The sequence below is a fragment of the Engystomops pustulosus genome, chromosome 2, assembly GCF_040894005.1.
Source record: "Engystomops pustulosus chromosome 2, aEngPut4.maternal, whole genome shotgun sequence".
Lineage (NCBI taxonomy): Eukaryota > Metazoa > Chordata > Amphibia > Anura > Leptodactylidae > Engystomops > Engystomops pustulosus.
This window is the reverse complement of record NC_092412.1, coordinates 262,061,467-262,080,275: the sequence shown is the minus strand read 5'-3', so window position 1 is coordinate 262,080,275 and position 18,809 is coordinate 262,061,467. Positions and strand designations below refer to the sequence as shown.

Genomic DNA, 18,809 nt, shown 5'->3' with positions numbered 1-18,809 from the left:
ACTGTTATATCCTTATATCACCTCATGTATTGTATATTATACACCCCCCGCACTGTTATATCCTTATATCACCTCATGTATTGTATATTATACACCCCCCGCACTGTTATATCCTTATATCACCTCATGTATTGTATATTATACACCCCCCGCACTGTTATATCACCTCATGTATTGTATATTATACACCCCCCGCACTGTTATATCACCTCATGTATTGTATATTATACACCCCCCGCGCTGTTATATCCTTATATCACCTCATGTATTGTATATTATACACCCCCCGCACTGTTATATCCTTATATCACCTCATGTATTGTATATTATACACCCCCGCACTGTTATAGCCTTATATCACCTCATGTATTGTATATTATACACCCCCCGCACTGTTATATCCTTATATCACCTCATGTATTGTATATTATACACCCCCCGCACTATTATATCCTTATATCACCTCATGTATTGTATATTATACACCCCCCGCACTGTTATATCCTTATATCACCTCATGTATTGTATATTATACACCCCCCGCACTATTATATCCTTATATCACCTCATGTATTGTATATTATACACCCCCGCACTGTTATATCCTTATATCACCTCATGTATTGTATATTATACACCCCCCGCACTGTTATATCCTTATATCACCTCATGTATTGTATATTATACACCCCCCGCACTGTTATATCCTTATATCACCTCATGTATTGTATATTATACACCCCCCGCACTGTTATATCCTTATATCACCTCATGTATTGTATATTATACACCCCCCGCACTGTTATATCCTTATATCACCTCATGTATTGTATATTATACACCCCCCGCACTGTTATATCCTTATATCACCTCATGTATTGTATATTATACACCCCCGCACTGTTATATCCTTATATCACCTCATGTATTGTATATTATACACCCCCCGCACTGTTATATCCTTATATCACCTCATGTATTGTATATTATACACCCCCCGCACTGTTATATCCCTGTATTGGACGTTGTACACACCTCGCGCTGTTCTTTCCGCTGCGGTTCCGCCTGCGGCCGGGAGTAGGTACTTGGCGCTCTCACATGAAGGGGGGCGGGGCTGTCGCTGTGGTGAGGATGACGTCACTGGTGACGAGCTGAGGCGACGCGTATAAATGCTGAGGAGAGCGCGTCCCTTCCAGTCAGGCGGAGGCAGCGCGCGGTCCCGGCAGAGGAGGAGACTCACCAGACCGACAGCATGGGATACGGGGTAAGAGCGGCCTCCCCGGGGGCTACGGGTAAGAGCGGCCTCCCCGGGGGCTACGGGGTAAGAGCCGGCCTCACCGGGGCTACAGGAGGGGTATACGGGGTAAGAGCCGGCCTGGGGGCTACAGGAGGGGTATACGGGGTAAGAGCCGGCCTCACCGGGGGCTACAGGAGGGGTATACGGGGTAAGAGCCGGCCTCACCGGGGGCTACAGGAGGGGTATACGGGGTAAGAGCCGGCCTCACCGGGGGCTACAGGAGGGGTATACGGGGTAAGAGCCGGCCTCACCGGGGGCTACAGGAGGGGGTATACGGGGTAAGAGCCGGCCTCACCGGGGGCTACAGGAGGGGTATACGGGGTAAGAGCCGGCCTCACCGGGGCTACAGGAGGGGTATACGGGGTAAGAGCCGGCCTCACGGGGGCTACAGGAGGGGTATACGGTGCCCTCTGACATGTGCTGTGGGGTAAGGGGGTCTCGTGGTGCCCGCTGACATGTGCTGTGGGGTAAGGGGGTCTCGTGGTGCCCTCTGACATGTGCTGTGGGGTAAGGGGGTCTCGTGGTGCCCGCTGACATGTGCTGTGGGGTAAGGGGGTCTCGCGGTGCCCGCTGACATGTGCTGTGGGGTAAGGGGGTCTCGTGGTGCCCGCTGACATGTGCTGTGGGGTAAGGGGGTCTCGTGGTGCCCGCTGACATGTGCTGTGGGGTAAGGGGGTCTCGTGGTGCCCGCCGACATGTGCTGCGGGTAAGGGGGTCTCGCGGTGCCCGCTGACAAGTGCTGCGGGGTAAGGGGGTCTCGCGGTGCCCGCTGACAAGTGCTGTGGGGTAAGGGGGTCTTGCGGTGCCCGCTGACATGTGCTGTGGGGTAAGGGGGTCTTGCGGTGCCCGCTGACATGTGCTGTGGGGTAAGGGGGTCTTGCGGTGCCCGCTGACATGTGCTGTGGGGTAAGATGGTCTCGCGGTGCCCGCTGACATGTGCTGTGGGGTAAGGGGGTATCGCGGTGCCCGCTGACATGTGCTGTGGGGTAAGGGGGTATCGCGGTGCCCGCTGACATGTGCTGTGGGGTAAGGGGGTCTCGCGGTGCCCGCTGACATGTGCTGTGGGTAAGGGGGTCTTGCGGTGCCCGCTGACATGTGCTGTGGGGTAAGGGGGTCTTGCGGTGCCCGCTGACATGTGCTGTGGGGTAAGGGGGTCTCGCGGTGCCCGCTGACATGTGCTGTGGGGTAAGGGGGTCTTGCGGTGCCCGCTGACATGTGCTGTGGGGTAAGGGGTCTCGCGGTGCCCGCTGACATGCAGGGTTGTGCACTGAGGTTTCCTCGGTAGGGGTTGGGCCGCTCAGTGCAGTTTTCCTGGCACGATGGTGTCCGGCGGCAGGAGGCTTCTGCATTGCGACCCTTTTGGGGCGGCTCTGAGGATGAGCCGGTGATGCCAGGGACGGAGCGTGTCCCAGTCACTTCAATCCTTTCACTTGTAAATTAGTGCTGGCGCCTGGGCGCCCCTGACATTGGCAGCTGCGGGGTGCACGTGTCCCTGCGGCGGTGGGGTAGTGTCTGCTGAGCGGGGGACATGTGTGCAGTGAGGGATGCGGGCCGGCCTGTCTTACGGGAGAATCCTGTTCTGAACGGGTTAAGGCCTTTACATCTGCTTTACCTGCACTTTGGCTAGAAATATATTCCGGGGAGGGGGGATCCAAACACTTGTGCTGTCATTGCCTGGGGGTCATTGGGCTCATACAATGCCCCCCCCCCCCCCCCCCCCCATCAGGTTATACTGGTGAGGGGGCTCTGTGCCAATCTGTGAGTGTCTAACATGCCCCCCATACTGCGTCCTGCCTCCCCTGTGTGCCGGGGGCCCCCCTCTATACTGCGTCCTGCCTCCCCTGTGTGCCGGGGGCCCCCCTCTATACTGTGGCCTGCCTCCCCTGTGTGCCGGGGCCCCCCTCTATACTGTGGCCTGCCTCCCCTGTGTGCCGGGGCCCCTCTATACTGTGGCCTGCCTCCCCTGTGTGCCGGGGGCCCCCTCTATGCTGTGGCCTGCCTCCCTTTGTGCTGGGCGCCCCCTCTATACTGTGGCCTGCCTCCCCTGTGTGCCGGGCCCCCCTCTATACTGCGGCCTGCCTCCCCTGTGTGCCGGGGGCCCCCCTCTATGCTGCGGCCTGTGTGCCGGGGGCCCCCCTCTATACTGTGGCCTGCCTCCCCTGTGTGCTGGGCGCCCCCCCTCTATACTGTGGCCTGCCTCCCCTGTGTGCTGGGCGCCCCCTCTCTATACTGTGGCCTGCCTCCCCTGTGTGCTGGGCGCCCCCCCTCTATACTGTGGCCTGCCTCCCCTGTGTGCCGGGGGCCCCCCTCTATACTGCGGCCTGCCTCCCCTGTGTGCTGGGCGCCCCCCCTCTATGCTGCGGCCTGTGTGCCGGGGGCCCCCCTCTATACTGTGGCCTGCCTCCCCTGTGTGCCGGGGGCCCCCCTCTATACTGTGTCCTGCCTCCCCTGTGTGCTGGGCGCCCCTCTCTATACTGTGGCCTGCCTCCCCTGTGTGCTGGGCGCCCCCCCTCTATACTGTGGCCTGCCTCCCCTGTGTGCTGGGCGCCCCCCCTCTATACTGTGGCCTGCCTCCCCTGTGTGCTGGGCGCCCCCTCTCTATACTGTGGCCTGCCTCCCCTGTGTGCCGGGGGCCCCCCTCTATACTGCGGCCTGCCTCCCCTGTGTGCTGGGCGCCCCCCCTCTATGCTGCGGCCTGTGTGCTGGGCGCCCCCTCTCTATACTGTGGCCTGCCTCCCCTGTGTGCTGGGCGCCCCCTCTCTATACTGTGGCCTGCCTCCCCTGTGTGCTGGGCGCCCCCTCTCTATACTGTGGCCTGCCTCCCCTGTGTGCTGGGCGCCCCCCCTCTATACTGTGGCCTGCCTCCCCTGTGTGCTGGGCGCCCCCCCTCTATACTGCGGCCTGCCTCCCCTGTGTGCTGGGCGCCCCCTCTCTATACTGCGGCCTGCCTCCCCTGTGTGCTGGGCGCCCCCTCTCTATACTGTGGCCTGCCTCCCCTGTGTGCTGGGCGCCCCCCCTCTATACTGTGGCCTGCCTCCCCTGTGTGCTGGGCGCCCCCCCTCTATACTGCGGCCTGCCTCCCCTGTGTGCTGGGCGCCCCCCCTCTATGCTGCGGCCTGTGTGCCGGGGGCCCCCCTCTATACTGTGGCCTGCCTCCCCTGTGTGCCGGGGGCCCCCTCTATACTGTGTCCTGCCTCCCCTGTGTGCTGGGCGCCCCCTCTCTATACTGTGGCCTGCCTCCCCTGTGTGCTGGGCGCCCCCCCTCTATACTGTGGCCTGCCTCCCCTGTGTGCTGGGCGCCCCCCCTCTATACTGCGGCCTGCCTCCCCTGTGTGCTGGGCGCCCCCCCTCTATACTGTGGCCTGCCTCCCCTGTGTGCCGGGGGCCCCCTCTATACTGTGGCCTGCCTCCCCTGTGTGCTGGGCGCCCCCTCTCTATACTGCGGCCTGCCTCCCCTGTGTGCTGGGCGCCCCCCCTCTATACTGTGGCCTGCCTCCCCTGTGTGCCGGGGGCCCCCCTCTATACTGCGGCCTGTGTGCCGGGGGCCCCCCTCTATACTGTGGCCTGCCTCCCCTGTGTGCTGGGGCGCCCCCCCTCTATACTGTGGCCTGCCTCCCCCTGTGTGCTGGGCGCCCCCCCTCTATACTGTGGCCTGCCCCCCCTCTATACTGTGGCCTGCCTCCCCTGTGTGCTGGGCGCCCCCCTCTATACTGCGGCCTGCCTCCCCTGTGTGCCGGGGGCCCCCCTCTATGCTGCGGCCTGTGTGCTGGGCGCCCCCCCTCTATACTGCGGCCTGCCTCCCCTGTGTGCTGGGCGCCCCCCCTCTATACTGCGGCCTGCCTCCCCTGTGTGCTGGGCGCCCCCCCTCTATACTGCGGCCTGCCTCCCCTGTGTGCTGGGCGCCCCCCCTCTATACTGCGGCCTGCCTCCCCTGTGTGCTGGGCCCCTCCCACGTGCCTGGTCATTTGCCACTGGTTGCTTTGTGGTCAGTTACTGCTGCACTGGGCATGCAGTCCTCGGTCTCGCACGCTGGGGTGCTGGTTGCGGTAACAGCTGTGCTGTGAAGGGTTAATGTGTGAGGTTGTGAAATGTTCCTGTAGATGTGTTGTTCTCAGGGCGTGAGCCTGGCATGGCTCTGGTGCCCTCGGGCTGCGGGGATGTGCCATCGCTCATGACCTGCGGCGTCCACTGGAAGAAGCTTCAAGCCTGAGCTGTGCAGCCTCCACATGCTATGACTCCCCCGCACCCCTCACCCTGTCCTGAGCTCCTGTGCAGCCGCCACATGCTATGACTCCCCTGCACCCCTCACCTCGTCCTGTGCTCCTGTGCAGCCTCCACATGCTATGACTCCCCCGCACCCCTCACCCTGTCCTGAGCTCCTGTGCAGCCTCCACATGCTATGACTCCCCCGCACCCCTCACCCTGTCCTGAGCTCCTGTGCAGCCTCCACATGCTATGACTCCCCGCACCCCTCACCCTGTCCTGAGCTCCTGTGCAGCCTCCACATGCTATGACTCCCCCCTCACCTCGTCCTGGGCTCCTGTGCAGCCTCCACATGCTATGACTCCCCCCTCCACCTCGTCCTGGGCTCCTGTGCAGCCGCCACATGCTATGACTCCCCTGCACCCCTCACCTCGTCCTGTGCTCCTGTGCAGCCGCCACATGCTATGACTCCCCTGCACCCCTCACCTCGTCCTGGGCTCCTGTGCAGCCTCCACATGCTATGACTCCCCCGCACCCCTCACCCTGTCCTGAGCTCCTGTGCAGCCTCCACATGCTATGACTCCCCCGCACCCCTCACCCTGTCCTGAGCTCCTGTGCAGCCTCCACAATGCTATGACTCCCCGCACCCCTCACCTCGTCCTGTGCTCCTGTGCAGCCTCCACATGCTATGACTCCCCCGCACCCCTCACCTCGTCCTGAGCTCCTGTGCAGCCTCACATGCTATGACTCCCCCCTCACCTCGTCCTGGGCTCCTGTGCAGCCTCCACATGCTATGACTCCCCCTCACCTCGTCCTGGGCTCCTGTGCAGCCTCCACATGCTATGACTCCCCCTCACCCTGTCCTGGGCTCCTGTGCAGCCTCCACATGCTATGACTCCCCCGCACCCCTCACCTCGTCCTGTGCTCCTGTGCAGCCGCCACATGCTATGACTCCCCCGCACCTCGTCCTGAGCTCCTGTGCAGCCTCCACATGCTATGACTCCCCCCGCACCCCTCACCCTGTCCTGTGCTCCTGTGCAGCCTCCACATGCTATGACTCCCCCTCGCTTTGTCCTGGGCTCCTGTGCAGCCGCCACATGCTCCCCCCCCCCCCCCAGTGCTGCTCTTATTTACAACTATGGAAAACCATTCCTGGGGGGGCATGCACACATACACCTGAGGGGTTTCCTGGGGGGGGGGCATGCACACATACACCTGAGGGGTTCCTGGGGGGGGGGGGCATGCACACATACACCTGAGGGGTTCCTGGGGGGGGGGGGCATGCACACATACACAGGGGTTCCTGGGGGGGGGGGGCATGCACACATACACCTGAGGGGTTCCTGGGGGGGGGGGGCATGCACACATACACCTGAGGGGTTCCTGGGGGGGGGGGGCATGCACACATACACCTGAGGGGTTCCTGGGGGGGGGGGGGGGCATGCACACATACACCTGAGGGGTTCCTGGGGGGGGGGGGGGGGGGGCATGCACACATACACCTGAGGGGTTCCTGGGGGGGGGGGGGGGGGGCATGCACACATACACCTGAGGGGTTCCTGGGGGGGGGGGGGGGGGGCATGCACACATACACCTGAGGGGTTCCTGGGGGGGGGGGGGGGGGGGCATGCACACATACACCTGAGGGGTTCCTGGGGGGGGGGGGGGGGGCATGCACACATACACCTGAGGGGTTCCTGGGGGGGGGGGGGGGCATGCACACATACACCTGAGGGGTTCCTGGGGGGGGGGGGGGGCATGCACACATACACCTGAGGGGTTCCTGGGGGGGGGGGGGCATGCACACATACACCTGAGGGGTTCCTGGGGGGGGGGGGGGGCATGCACACATACACCTGAGGGGTTCCTGGGGGGGGGGGGGGGCATGCACACATACACCTGAGGGGTTCCTGGGGGGGGGGGGGGGGGCATGCACACATACACCTGAGGGGTTCCTGGGGGGGGGGGGGGGGGCATGCACACATACACCTGAGGGGTTCCTGGGGGGGGGGGGGGGGGGGGGGCATGCACACATACACCTGAGGGGTTCCTGGGGGGGGGGGGGGGGGGGCATGCACACATACACCTGAGGGGTTCCTGGGGGGGGGGCATGCACACATACACCTGAGGGGTTCCTGGGGGGGGGGGGGGGGGGGCATGCACACATACACCTGAGGGGTTCCTGGGGGGGGGGCATGCACACATACACCTGAGGGGTTCCTGGGGGGGGGGGGGGGGCATGCACACATACACCTGAGGGGTTCCTGGGGGGGGGGGGGGGGGCATGCACACATACACCTGAGGGGTTCCTGGGGGGGGGGGGGGGCATGCACACATACACCTGAGGGGTTCCTGGGGGGGGGGGGGCATGCACACATACACCTGAGGGGTTCCTGGGGGGGGGGGGGGGCATGCACACATACACCTGAGGGGTTCCTGGGGGGGGGGGGGGGCATGCACACATACACCTGAGGGGTTCCTGGGGGGGGGGGGGGGCATGCACACATACACCTGAGGGGTTCCTGGGGGGGGGGGGGGGGGGCATGCACACATACACCTGAGGGGTTCCTGGGGGGGGGGGGGGGCATGCACACATACACCTGAGGGGTTCCTGGGGGGGGCATGCACACATACACCTGAGGGGTTCCTGGGGGGGGGGGCATGCACACATACACCTGAGGGGTTCCTGGGGGGGGGGGGGGGCATGCACACATACACCTGAGGGGTTCCTGGGGGGGGGGGGGGGGCATGCACACATACACCTGAGGGGTTCCTGGGGGGGGGGGGGGTGGCATGCACACATACACCTGAGGGGTTCCTGGGGGGGGGGGGGGGTGGCATGCACACATACACCTGAGGGGTTCCTGGGGGGGGGGGGGGGTAGGGGGCATGCACACATACACCTGAGGGGTTCCTGGGGGGGGGGGGGGGTAGGGGGCATGCACACATACACCTGAGGGGTTCCTGGGGGGGGGGGGGGGTAGGGGGCATGCACACATACACCTGAGGGGTTCCTGGGGGGGGGGGGGGTAGGGGGCATGCACACATACACCTGAGGGGTTCCTGGGGGGGGGGGGCATGCACACATACACCTGAGGGGTTCCGGGGGGGGGGGGCATGCACACATACACCTGAGGGGTTCCTGGGGGGGGGGGGCATGCACACATACACCTGAGGGGTTCCTGGGGGGGGGGTAGGGGGCATGCACACCTGAGGTTCTGGGCACTGCGCCTCCCATTGTCTCCTCTCCGGCCTGGTGCCAGTGAACAGTTTGTTCTCATGATGCTGAAAAGATGATGCGGTTACTGGGCCGAGGTGCAGACACATAACCCCTCCCCAACACACACAAACTCATACAGGTGTGCGACCTCTGGCGGGTGCTACAACCCCCCACCCGTGGGTGCTGTGCCGGTGCACGTCCTGCGATTACTACATGGGGCGCGCATGGCGTGATGAGACTAGTCTGCCCCCCAGGCTGGCAGCAGCATCTTGTTGGTTGGGGTGTGTCGTCTGCCACCATCCTGCCCATGACCTTGCACAAGGTCGTTGTGGTGTCACCTGCGCTTATCTGGGGGTTTTGATCCTGCAATGATGAGATTATTGGGTTTATGATGGGTGGAGTAGTCACACGTGTAAGCTCTGGTGGTCGGGGTTTGTTCATAGGAGGCAGTGTCCCCTCTGTATGTGAAGTGGGGAGCAGGAGGCTCTGCAGATGATCCCCAGAGCTTACAATCTGACAGTATCTGCAGTAGTGTCCCCCAGTTATCACATGTACCCTGCTTTCTGAGCCTTGGTGTCTGTCTCTGCGGCGCCCCCCAGGGTCTGTGCACTAGTGGCCCCTCCTTGTCAGGTGCCCCCCTGGGTTCTGTGCACTAGTGCCCCCCGGGGTCTGTGCACTAGTGGCCCCCTCCTTGTCAGGTGCCCCCCTGGGTTCTGTGCACTAGTGCCCCCCGGGGTCTGTGCACTAGTGGCCCCCTCCTTGTCAGGTGCCCCCCGGGGTCTGTGTACTAGTGGCCCCCTCGTCAGGTGCCCCCCGGGGTCTGTGCACTAGTGGCCCCCCTCCTTGTCAGGTGCCCCCTGGGGTCTGTGCACTAGTGGCCCCCTCCTTGTCAGGTGCCCTCCCCAGGGTCTGTGCACTAGTGGCCCCCTCCTTGTCAGGTGCCCTCCCCAGGGTCTGTGCACTAGTGGCCCCCCTCCTTGTCAGGTGCCCCCCCCCCAGGGTCTGTGCACTAGTGGCTCCCTCCTTGTCAGGTGCCCCCCGGGGTCTGTGCACTAGTGGCCCCCCTCCTTGTCAGGTGCCCCCCCAGGGTCTGTGCACTAGTGGCCCCCTCCTTGTCAGGTGCCCCCCCCAGGGTCTGTGCACTAGTGGCCCCCTCCTTGTCAGGTGCCCCCCCCAGGGTCTGTGCACTAGTGGCCCCCTCCTTGTCAGGTGCCCCCCGGGGGGCTGTGCACTAGTGGCCCCCTCCTTGTCAGGTGCCCCCCTGGTGTCTGTGCACTAGTGGCCCCCTCCTTGTCAGGTGCCCCCCTGGTATCTGTGCACTAGTGGCCCCCTCCTTGTCAGGTGCCCCCCGGGGGGCTGTGCACTAGTGGCCCCCTCCTTGTCAGGTGCCCCCCGGGGTCTGTGCACTAGTGGCCCCCTCCTTGTCAGGTGCCCCCCTGGTATCTGTGCACTAGTGGCCCCCTCCTTGTCAGGTGCCCCCCTGGTATCTGTGCACTAGTGGCCCCCTCCTTGTCAGGTGCCCCCCTGGTGTCTGTGCACTAGTGGCCCCCTCCTTGTCAGGTGCCCCCCTGGTATCTGTGCACTAGTGGCCCCCCTCCTTGTCAGGTGCCCCCCTGGTATCTGTGCACTAGTGGCCCCCTCCTTGTCAGGTGCCCCCCCCAGGGTCTGTGCACTAGTGGCCCCCTCCTTGTCAGGTGCCCCCCCCAGGGTCTGTGCACTAGTGGCCCCCTCCTTGTCAGGTGCCCCCTGGTATCTGTGCACTAGTGGCCCCCTCCTTGTCAGGTGCCCCCCCCAGGGTCTGTGCACTAGTGGCCCCCTCCTTGTCAGGTGCCCCCCTGGTGTCTGTGCACTAGTGGCCCCCTCCTTGTCAGGTGCCCCCCTGGTATCTGTGCACTAGTGGCCCCCTCCTTGTCAGGTGCCCCCCTGGTATCTGTGCACTAGTGGCCCCCTCCTTGTCAGGTGCCCCCCTGGTGTCTGTGCACTAGTGACCCCCCTCCTTGTCAGGTGCCCCCCGGGGTCTGTGCACTAGTGGCCCCCTCCTTGTCAGGTGCCCCCCCCCGGGGTCTGTGCACTAGTGGCCCCCTCCTTGTCAGGTGCCCCCCCCCCGGGGTCTGTGCACTAGTGGCCCCCTCCTTGTCAGGTGCCCCCCGGGGTCTGTGCACTAGTGACCCCCCTCCTTGTCAGGTGCCCCCCGGGGTCTGTGCACTAGTGACCCCCTCCTTGTCAGGTGCCCCCCCCCGGGGTCTGTGCACTAGTGGCCCCCTCCTTGTCAGGTGCCCCCCCCGGGGTCTGTGCACTAGTGGCCCCCTCCTTGTCAGGTGCCCCCCCCCCGGGGTCTGTGCACTAGTGCCCCCTCCTTGTCAGGTGCCCCCCCCCCCCGGGGTCTGCACTAGTGGCCCCCTCCTTGTCAGGTGCCCCCCCGGGGTCTGTGCACTAGTGGCCCCCCTCCTTGTCAGGTGCCCCCCCCCCCCAGGGTCTGTGCACTAGTGACCCCCTCCTTGTCAGGTGCCCCCCGGGGTCTGTGCACTAGTGGCCCCCTCCTTGTCAGGTGCCCCCCCCCCCGGGGTCTGTGCACTAGTGGCCCCCTCCTTGTCAGGTGCCCCCCCGGGGTCTGTGCACTAGTGGCCCCCTCCTTGTCAGGTGCCCCCCCCGGTGTCTGTGCACTAGTGGCCCCCTCCTTGTCAGGTGCCCCCCCGGGGTCTGTGCACTAGTGGCCCCCTCCTTGTCAGGTGCCCCCCGGTGTCTGTGCACTAGTGGCCCCCTCCTTGTCAGGTGCCCCCCGGGTCTGTGCACTAGTGGCCCCCTCCTTGTCAGGTGCCCCCCGGGTCTGTGCACTAGTGGCCCCCTCCTTGTCAGGTGCCCCCCGGTGTCTGTGCACTAGTGGCCCCCTCCTTGTCAGGTGCCCCCCTGGTATCTGTGCACTAGTGGCCCCCTCCTTGTCAGGTGCCCCCCTGGTATCTGTGCACTAGTGGCCCCCTCCTTGTCAGGTGCCCCCCCGGGGTCTGTGCACTAGTGGCCCCCTCCTTGTCAGGTGCCCCCCCGGGGTCTGTGCACTAGTGGCCCCCTCCTTGTCAGGTGCCCCCCGGGGTCTGTGCACTAGTGGCCCCCTCTTTGTCAGGTGCCCCCCAGTGTTGGACTCTTCCCGGATTCTCCGGCGTGGCCCGGCTCGGGAGTCCTGGTGGGAGCAGAGTCATGGAAACTGTCTGCAGATTACGGGAAGGTCCTGTGTGACTGCAGCATTGTGCAAGGCGGGGGGTGGGGACATTAACCCTGTGTGCTCTTCCCTGCTGTGACTCATGCGGCTGCATCTCCCCCCTCCCACGGATCAGCTGCTTCCCCTCCTCCTCCAGGTCCGGTTTCTCAATGTATCTGTTTTTATATTTTATCTATGGCACATTGTTCCTGCGGCACGTGACGCCGCTGGGGCGGGAGCGCTCTTAACACTTTGCTGGCTGGGTAGAAGTAGTGACGTTGCCGTGTCCTGAGCGACTGCCAGCGCTGCCAGTTTCTATAGCACTCCCTGGCAGCGCATGTGATGGCGGCTGTCACCTTGTTAATGGGCCGCGCCAGGCGAGGCGACACATAGCTCGGTGGCAGGACGTCCAGTTTGGCCTCTGTCCCTGTAATCCTAGATCTTGGCGCCTGGGAGACGCTCGCTCACCCTCCGTGTTGTGTTCCCGTAGGCCGGACGTGATAAGTATGAGCCCGCAGCCACTTCTGAACATGGCGGCAAGAAGAAGAAGGGCAAAGGAAAGGACCGGGACTTGGATGATCTCAAGAAGGAGGTGGCCCTGGTAAGTGCAGGACACCCTAATGGGGTGGGTATAAGGTAGTTCTCCCTTCCCAGTGGCCTCACCCTCTCTCTTACACACAGGACGACCATAAGATGACCCTCGATGAACTGCACCGCAAGTATGGCACCGATCTGACCAGGTAAGACGGCATGGTCCCCTGCAGAGTTGTACACCCAGTGATTTGGGTCATGTCTCCTAAGATGTGGTTCTGTTACAGGGGCTTACAACAGCCCGGGCAGCTGAGATCCTGGCACGTGATGGCCCAAATGCCCTGACGCCTCCCCCCACCACTCCAGAATGGGTGAAGTTCTGCCGCCAGCTGTTTGGAGGTTTCTCCATGTTGCTGTGGATTGGCGCCATTCTCTGCTTCCTGGCGTACGGTATTCAGGCCGCTACAGAGGAGGAGCCCCAGAACGATATGTGAGCAGCAGCGCCACCCGCAGGGTTATCGTGTGTGTCGTGTTCTCTGTGTAACATGTCGTCTTTCCTCAGCTCTACCTCGGTGTTGTCCTGTCCGCTGTCGTCATCATCACTGGCTGCTTCTCCTACTACCAAGAGGCAAAGAGCTCAAAAATCATGGAGTCCTTTAAGAACATGGTGCCGCAGGTGTGTCCTGATCCGGGGTGAGGCTCATGACGTGCAGACGCTTCATTCACTGACCTGTCCGTCTTCTCCCACAGCAAGCCCTGGTCATCCGAAGTGGTGAGAAGCTCAGCATCAATGCCGAAGAAGTCGTCTTGGGAGACCTGGTAGAAGTGAAAGGTGGTGACCGGATCCCAGCGGATCTCCGGATCATCTCTGCCCATGGCTGTAAGGTGAGGGACTCTAGATACCTGCCCCGCTCAGCGCTCTGGTGTCAGGACGCAGCCTCATGTTCTCTCCACTCCTACAGGTGGACAACTCTTCCCTGACTGGAGAGTCCGAGCCCCAGACCAGATCCCCAGACTTCACCAACGAGAATCCCCTGGAGACCCGGAACATTGCCTTCTTCTCCACCAACTGTGTGGAAGGTAAGTGGCTCTTGGACCTTGGCTGCACAATGTACAAAGTGCCTTCCATCATTCGGGTTCTAATATTCCCCTTCCCCCAACAGGAACTGCCCGTGGTGTCGTTATCAACACTGGTGACCGCACTGTCATGGGCCGTATCGCCACCCTGGCGTCTGGTCTGGAGGGTGGCCGCACACCCATTGCCGTGGAGATTGAGCACTTCATCCATATCATCACTGGCGTTGCCGTCTTCCTGGGGGTCAGCTTCTTCATCCTGTCACTCATCCTGCAGTACACCTGGCTGGAGGCCGTCATCTTCCTTATCGGAATCATTGTCGCCAATGTGCCTGAAGGTCTCCTGGCCACGGTCACTGTAAGTAGTCAGAGCCGTGTGTGTGGGGTGCTGATACTGGGCAGACCTTACAGTATGGTCCTTCTCCTTAGGTGTGCCTTACACTCACAGCTAAGAGGATGGCTCGCAAGAACTGCCTGGTCAAGAACCTGGAAGCTGTGGAGACCCTCGGATCTACCTCCACCATCTGCTCTGACAAGACCGGGACCCTCACTCAGAACCGCATGACTGTAGCACACATGTGGTTTGACAACCAGATTCATGAAGCTGACACCACAGAGAATCAGAGCGGTAGGTGCTGGGAGGTCCTGCAGGTCCGGTGCTGAGGCAGTGCTTCCTGGTGGTCTCATCCTCCTCTGTTACTCCTTACAGGTGCCTCCTTCGATAAGAGCTCAGCCACCTGGACAGCCCTGGCCCGTGTCGCTGGTCTGTGTAACCGCGCAGTGTTCCAGGCTGGGCAGGAGAATACTCCCATCCTGAAGGTGAGGTCCTCTGCTCCCCCTTTCTTGTCTGCTCCCCTGTTTTGAGGTGTCTGTAACCCCTCGCTCCTGTGTCTTGCAGAGGGATGTGGCTGGAGACGCCTCTGAATCTGCTCTTCTGAAGTGTATTGAGCTGTGCTGCGGCTCTGTGAGGGACATGAGGGAGAAGAACCTGAAAGTGGCTGAGATTCCCTTCAACTCCACCAACAAATACCAGGTGAGCGGTTGTGGCCTTGTGTAATGTGTTGTGTCAGGAGATCAGAGCTGTGCTGTAGGCCGGGTCAGATGATCGCTGCTGGGTGATGCAGGAGGGGACTGCGGCCTCTGTCATCTCTGCTTAAAATAAACCTGTAACCTTGAGTCGAGCGCATGGCTGCCCCTCGGTGCTGACTCCATGGAGCGCACAGATGGCACGTGGACCAGGAGGATGAGCTGCCCTGGGCATGGCTTGTGTGCCTGGGTGGCGATGCCCCCGGCCGTGTGCTGCCTCTTACAGACTCTGCAGGGTGGCCTAATCTCATTAGCCTGCTTTCTCCTGCACTTTCTGTAATAAGCTGCTTGCTGGGGATTTACTGCTTGGAGTTTGGGCATTCCTCAGGGCTTATCCCATCCAGTAGGAGCCGGTGGTTTGTGCCACTTGTAACCATCCCATTCCTTCTCTCCAGCTGTCCATACACAGGAATGGCAACCCCTCAGAGTCCCGCTACCTGCTAGTTATGAAGGGCGCCCCCGAGAGGATCCTGGACCGATGCTCCACTATCTTACTTCAAGGCAAAGAGCAGCCTCTGGATGAGGAGCTGAAGGACGCTTTCCAGAACGCTTACCTGGAGCTGGGAGGCCTGGGAGAGCGAGTCCTGGGTGAGGCCTCCATCCTCCTGTGACCTGCCCTGTCTCTTCAGCAGACGTCTCATCTGTCTTCTTCCTGCAGGTTTCTGCCACTTGGTCCTTAACGATGAACAGTTCCCTGATGGCTTCAACTTTGATACAGAAGATGTGAATTTCCCCACCGAGGGCTTGTGCTTTGTGGGTCTCATCTCCATGATTGACCCTCCCCGTGCCGCTGTGCCCGATGCAGTAGGCAAATGCAGAAGTGCCGGTATCAAGGTGGGTGCCTTCTCGAGCTGATCTGACATGTGTAACCTCTAGTACGTGGTCTGACTTGTATTCTGCTGTCTGGCTGCAGGTTATCATGGTCACTGGTGATCACCCCATCACTGCCAAGGCCATTGCCAAAGGAGTAGGTATCATCTCTGAGGGCAACGAGACTGTGGAAGACATTGCAGCCCGACTCAACATCCCAGTGAACCAGGTGAACCCCAGGTAGGTGGCCATGGAGACTGGTGATGCTGTGTGGCATCTGCTCCCCGTGGTGAGGACTCATGTTGGCACCTCTATCCTGCAGGGATGCAAAAGCCTGTGTAATCCACGGCTCGGACCTGAAGGACATGTCCCCCGAGCAGATTGATGACATCCTCCGGCACCACACGGAGATTGTATTTGCCAGAACGTCTCCTCAGCAGAAGCTGATCATTGTGGAGGGTTGTCAGAGACAGGTAAGTGGGTGGTGCCCCCTGTATGGCCTGTGTGTAGGGTGATATTACCCTATGACCATATCGTGGTGTTGTGCAGGGAGCCATCGTGGCAGTGACAGGAGATGGTGTGAACGACTCCCCAGCTCTCAAGAAGGCTGACATCGGTATAGCCATGGGCATCGCTGGCTCCGACGTCTCCAAACAGGCGGCCGACATGATCCTGCTGGACGATAACTTTGCGTCTATTGTGACTGGTGTGGAGGAAGGTAAGTGTCTCTCCAGGGGCTGTGCTTGTGTATGACCTGGGGCCCCCGGCTCATGGCTTCTTTGTTACTCACAGGACGTCTGATCTTTGATAACCTGAAGAAATCCATTGCCTACACCCTGACCAGTAACATCCCAGAAATCACTCCCTTCCTCATCTTCATCATTGCCAACATCCCCCTGCCGCTGGGCACCGTCACCATCCTGTGTATCGATCTGGGCACTGACATGGTAGGTCCCCATGGTGCGAGGCTGGATGTAATGGGACACATAATCATTGGGGGGGGAGCTGTAATTGGACCTATACTGGGGGGGAGGAGTGGGGGATCTAATGGCACTAGTACTCATGGAGGGGGGTGTTGCTGTAATGGGAACCATAATTATGGGGAAGGGCGCTGTAATGGGGGGGGAGAGGGATCTAATGGTCCGTACTCACGGAGGGGGGTGTTGCTGTAATGGGACCTATACTGGGGGGGTTGGTGGAGGAGATTTGGCATCTAATGGACCATGCTTTAGTGGGGGGGGGGGGGATCTAAGGGACCTTACTCATGGAGGGGGGGGGGGGGGGTGTTGCTGTAATGGGAGCCATACTCAGTGTCTTCCCCTCGTCAGGTCCCTGCCATCTCTTTGGCTTATGAACAAGCAGAAAGCGACATCATGAAACGCCAACCCCGAAACCCCAAAACGGACAAACTGGTGAATGAGCGTCTGATCAGTATGGCGTACGGGCAGATTGGTAAGTACCCGGTGATGTGGACACTGATCCCAGCTGGCCGGCCCGGTCCTCATCCTCCTCCTCCCCTCAGGTATGATCCAGGCCCTCGGGGGCTTCTTCACATACTTTGTCATCTTGGCGGAGAACGGCTTCCTGCCGTGGACGCTGCTCGGCATCAGAGTGTCCTGGGATGACCGCTGGACCAATGACGTGGAGGATAGCTACGGCCAGCAGTGGGTGAGTGTCACTCGTGTAGTGGGAGTGTGGGGGCTGCCGTACTACAGGGTCCTCATTCTCTCCCCTCTCCTCAGACGTATGAACAGAGGAAGATCGTGGAGTTCACCTGTCACACGGCCTTCTTCGTCAGTATTGTGGTGGTGCAGTGGGCCGACTTAATCATCTGCAAGACCAGGAGGAACTCCGTGTTCCAGCAGGGAATGAAGTGAGTACAGCCCAGGGGTCTCTGGGGGGGGCTGCTGGGGTGTCTGGGGGGGCTGCTGGGGTGTCTGGGGGTGCTGCTGGGGTGTCTGGGGGTGCTGCTGGGGTCTCTGGGGGGGGGAGGGTTGCTAGGGTCTCTGGGGGGGGAGGGTTGCTAGGGTCTCTGGGGGGGGGGGGGAGGGTTGCTGGGGTCTCTGGTGGTCTTGGGGGGGGCTGCTGGGGTCTCTGGGGGGGGGTGGCTGCTGGGGTCTCTGGTGGTCTTGGGGGGGCTGCTGGGGTCTCTGGGGGGGGCTGCTGCTGGGGTCTCTGGTGGTCTGGGGGTGCTGCTGGGGTCTCTGGGGGGGGGCTGCTGGGGTCTCTGGTGGTCTTGGGGGTGCTGCTGATCTCATGGGATGTGACCATGTCTTTCTCTGTAGGAACAAGATCCTGATCTTTGGGCTGTTTGAGGAGACTGCCCTGGCCGCCTTCCTGTCATACTGCCCGGGCATGGATGTGGCGCTGCGCATGTACCCGCTCAAGTAAGTGGTGGTGCACTCCCTGAAGCCTCCTGTGTCCTGGTGGTGGCTGATGTGCACTGTGCTCCCCATGTTCCGGTCTCATCTCCTCCCTCTCGTCTGTTTCAGGCCCACATGGTGGTTCTGTGCCTTCCCGTACTCGCTGCTCATCTTCATATATGATGAAATCCGTAAATTAATCATCAGACGCAGCCCTGGTGGTGAGTGTGCAGCGCTGCTGCAGTGCCGTGTCAGTGTGTCGTGTGTCTTGTGGCAGGGGCTGACTTCTCTCTTCTCTTCCAGGCTGGGTGGAGAAGGAGACCTATTACTAAGCGCTTGGTATGTCCAGACATTTCACACATCCCCCTGCCCTCCGCCTGCCTGCACTCCCGCCTCCCCGCGTGCACCCGTCCGGCCTGTTTCCCGTGGAAGAAGATGCATGGTGGCGAGGGGCGCCGCGCCGCTGTGTGCGTCCTGTTCTCATTGTGCCTTCTCTGGTTTAGTTTTTGTAAGGAGCACGTCCACAGAGATGTTTTATATATATCTGCATTTTTACAATAAAGGTGGGATCAGAGGTCTCTGCGCGTCCTGTCATGTTATCCGGGGACAGGGGCCACAGTCCATGTGCTCCTGGGATGTCCTGGACGATGGGATTGTAATTCCTGCATTGTGCAAGAGGGAGGGAGAAACGACACCAGGAAATGTAAAGCTCCAATCAGGCGGGGCCTAAGTGATGTCACACCTCCAATCAGAGTGACTTCTAGTCCTGGACCGGTTCTTCCTCTTCCTGGTGTCGCCTTCTCATGTTTCCTTCTGTGACTGCGGTTTTCTGGCCCATGTCTGTCCACGAATACAAGTTGGGCCCCAACCTGTGGATAGGGCCCAACTTACTGATCAGTGGGGGTCTCGGTGATGAGATCCCCAGAGATCATGAAAACAAGGGGCCCGATGGAGTCCCTCATACCTCAGTCGGACCCCTCCACGAGAGTAAAAAAGCGACAAGGGGTCCAACTGATACGTGGGATCTGATTA

General features: G+C 61.4%; 2 protein-coding genes and 1 long non-coding RNA gene across 3 annotated transcripts in view; 2 read left to right on the top strand and 1 right to left on the bottom strand.

Annotated features, from left to right (window-relative positions):
* LOC140119688 (uncharacterized) overlaps positions 1-1,188 on the bottom strand; it is a 37,318-nt gene extending 36,130 nt beyond the window's left edge. The window contains exon 1 of the long non-coding RNA XR_011853418.1: positions 1,036-1,188. This is a non-coding gene — a long non-coding RNA (uncharacterized lncRNA). The remainder of the gene's footprint in view (positions 1-1,035) is intronic.
* LOC140119687 (sodium/potassium-transporting ATPase subunit alpha-1-like) lies at positions 1,113-12,953 on the top strand. The gene is made up of 4 exons (XM_072138976.1): positions 1,113-1,264; positions 12,404-12,514; positions 12,595-12,654; positions 12,732-12,953. Exons 1-4 carry the CDS (start codon positions 1,253-1,255, stop codon positions 12,936-12,938), a joined length of 390 nt encoding a protein of 129 aa, XP_071995077.1. The 5' UTR covers positions 1,113-1,252; the 3' UTR covers positions 12,939-12,953.
* A 19-nt stretch (positions 12,954-12,972) lies between these two features.
* Positions 12,973-18,355, top strand: LOC140119686 (sodium/potassium-transporting ATPase subunit alpha-1). The gene is made up of 19 exons (XM_072138975.1): positions 12,973-13,120; positions 13,195-13,329; positions 13,407-13,524; positions 13,608-13,876; positions 13,948-14,146; positions 14,228-14,337; positions 14,417-14,551; positions 15,000-15,192; positions 15,263-15,438; positions 15,518-15,654; positions 15,737-15,887; positions 15,964-16,132; positions 16,207-16,361; positions 16,743-16,866; positions 16,937-17,082; positions 17,157-17,287; positions 17,700-17,801; positions 17,907-17,998; positions 18,081-18,355. Exons 1-19 carry the CDS (start codon positions 13,091-13,093, stop codon positions 18,107-18,109), a joined length of 2,601 nt encoding a protein of 866 aa, XP_071995076.1. The 5' UTR covers positions 12,973-13,090; the 3' UTR covers positions 18,110-18,355.
* Positions 18,356-18,809: the final 454 nt, after the last annotated feature.

Bases quoted from the DNA above. Each gene is read 5' to 3' on its own strand.
- LOC140119687 (XM_072138976.1), top strand. The intron at 12,515-12,594 runs GTAAGTGCAGGA...TCTTACACACAG, and splicing joins TCAAGAAGGAGGTGGCCCTG to GACGACCATAAGATGACCCT. The intron at 12,655-12,731 runs TAAGACGGCATG...GTTCTGTTACAG, and splicing joins ATGGCACCGATCTGACCAGG to GGGCTTACAACAGCCCGGGC.
- LOC140119686 (XM_072138975.1), top strand. From the start codon at position 13,091: ATGGAGTCCTTTAAGAACATGGTGCCGCAG. The intron at 14,147-14,227 runs GTAGGTGCTGGG...TACTCCTTACAG, and splicing joins CACCACAGAGAATCAGAGCG to GTGCCTCCTTCGATAAGAGC. The intron at 15,193-15,262 runs GTGAGGCCTCCA...TTCTTCCTGCAG, and splicing joins CCTGGGAGAGCGAGTCCTGG to GTTTCTGCCACTTGGTCCTT.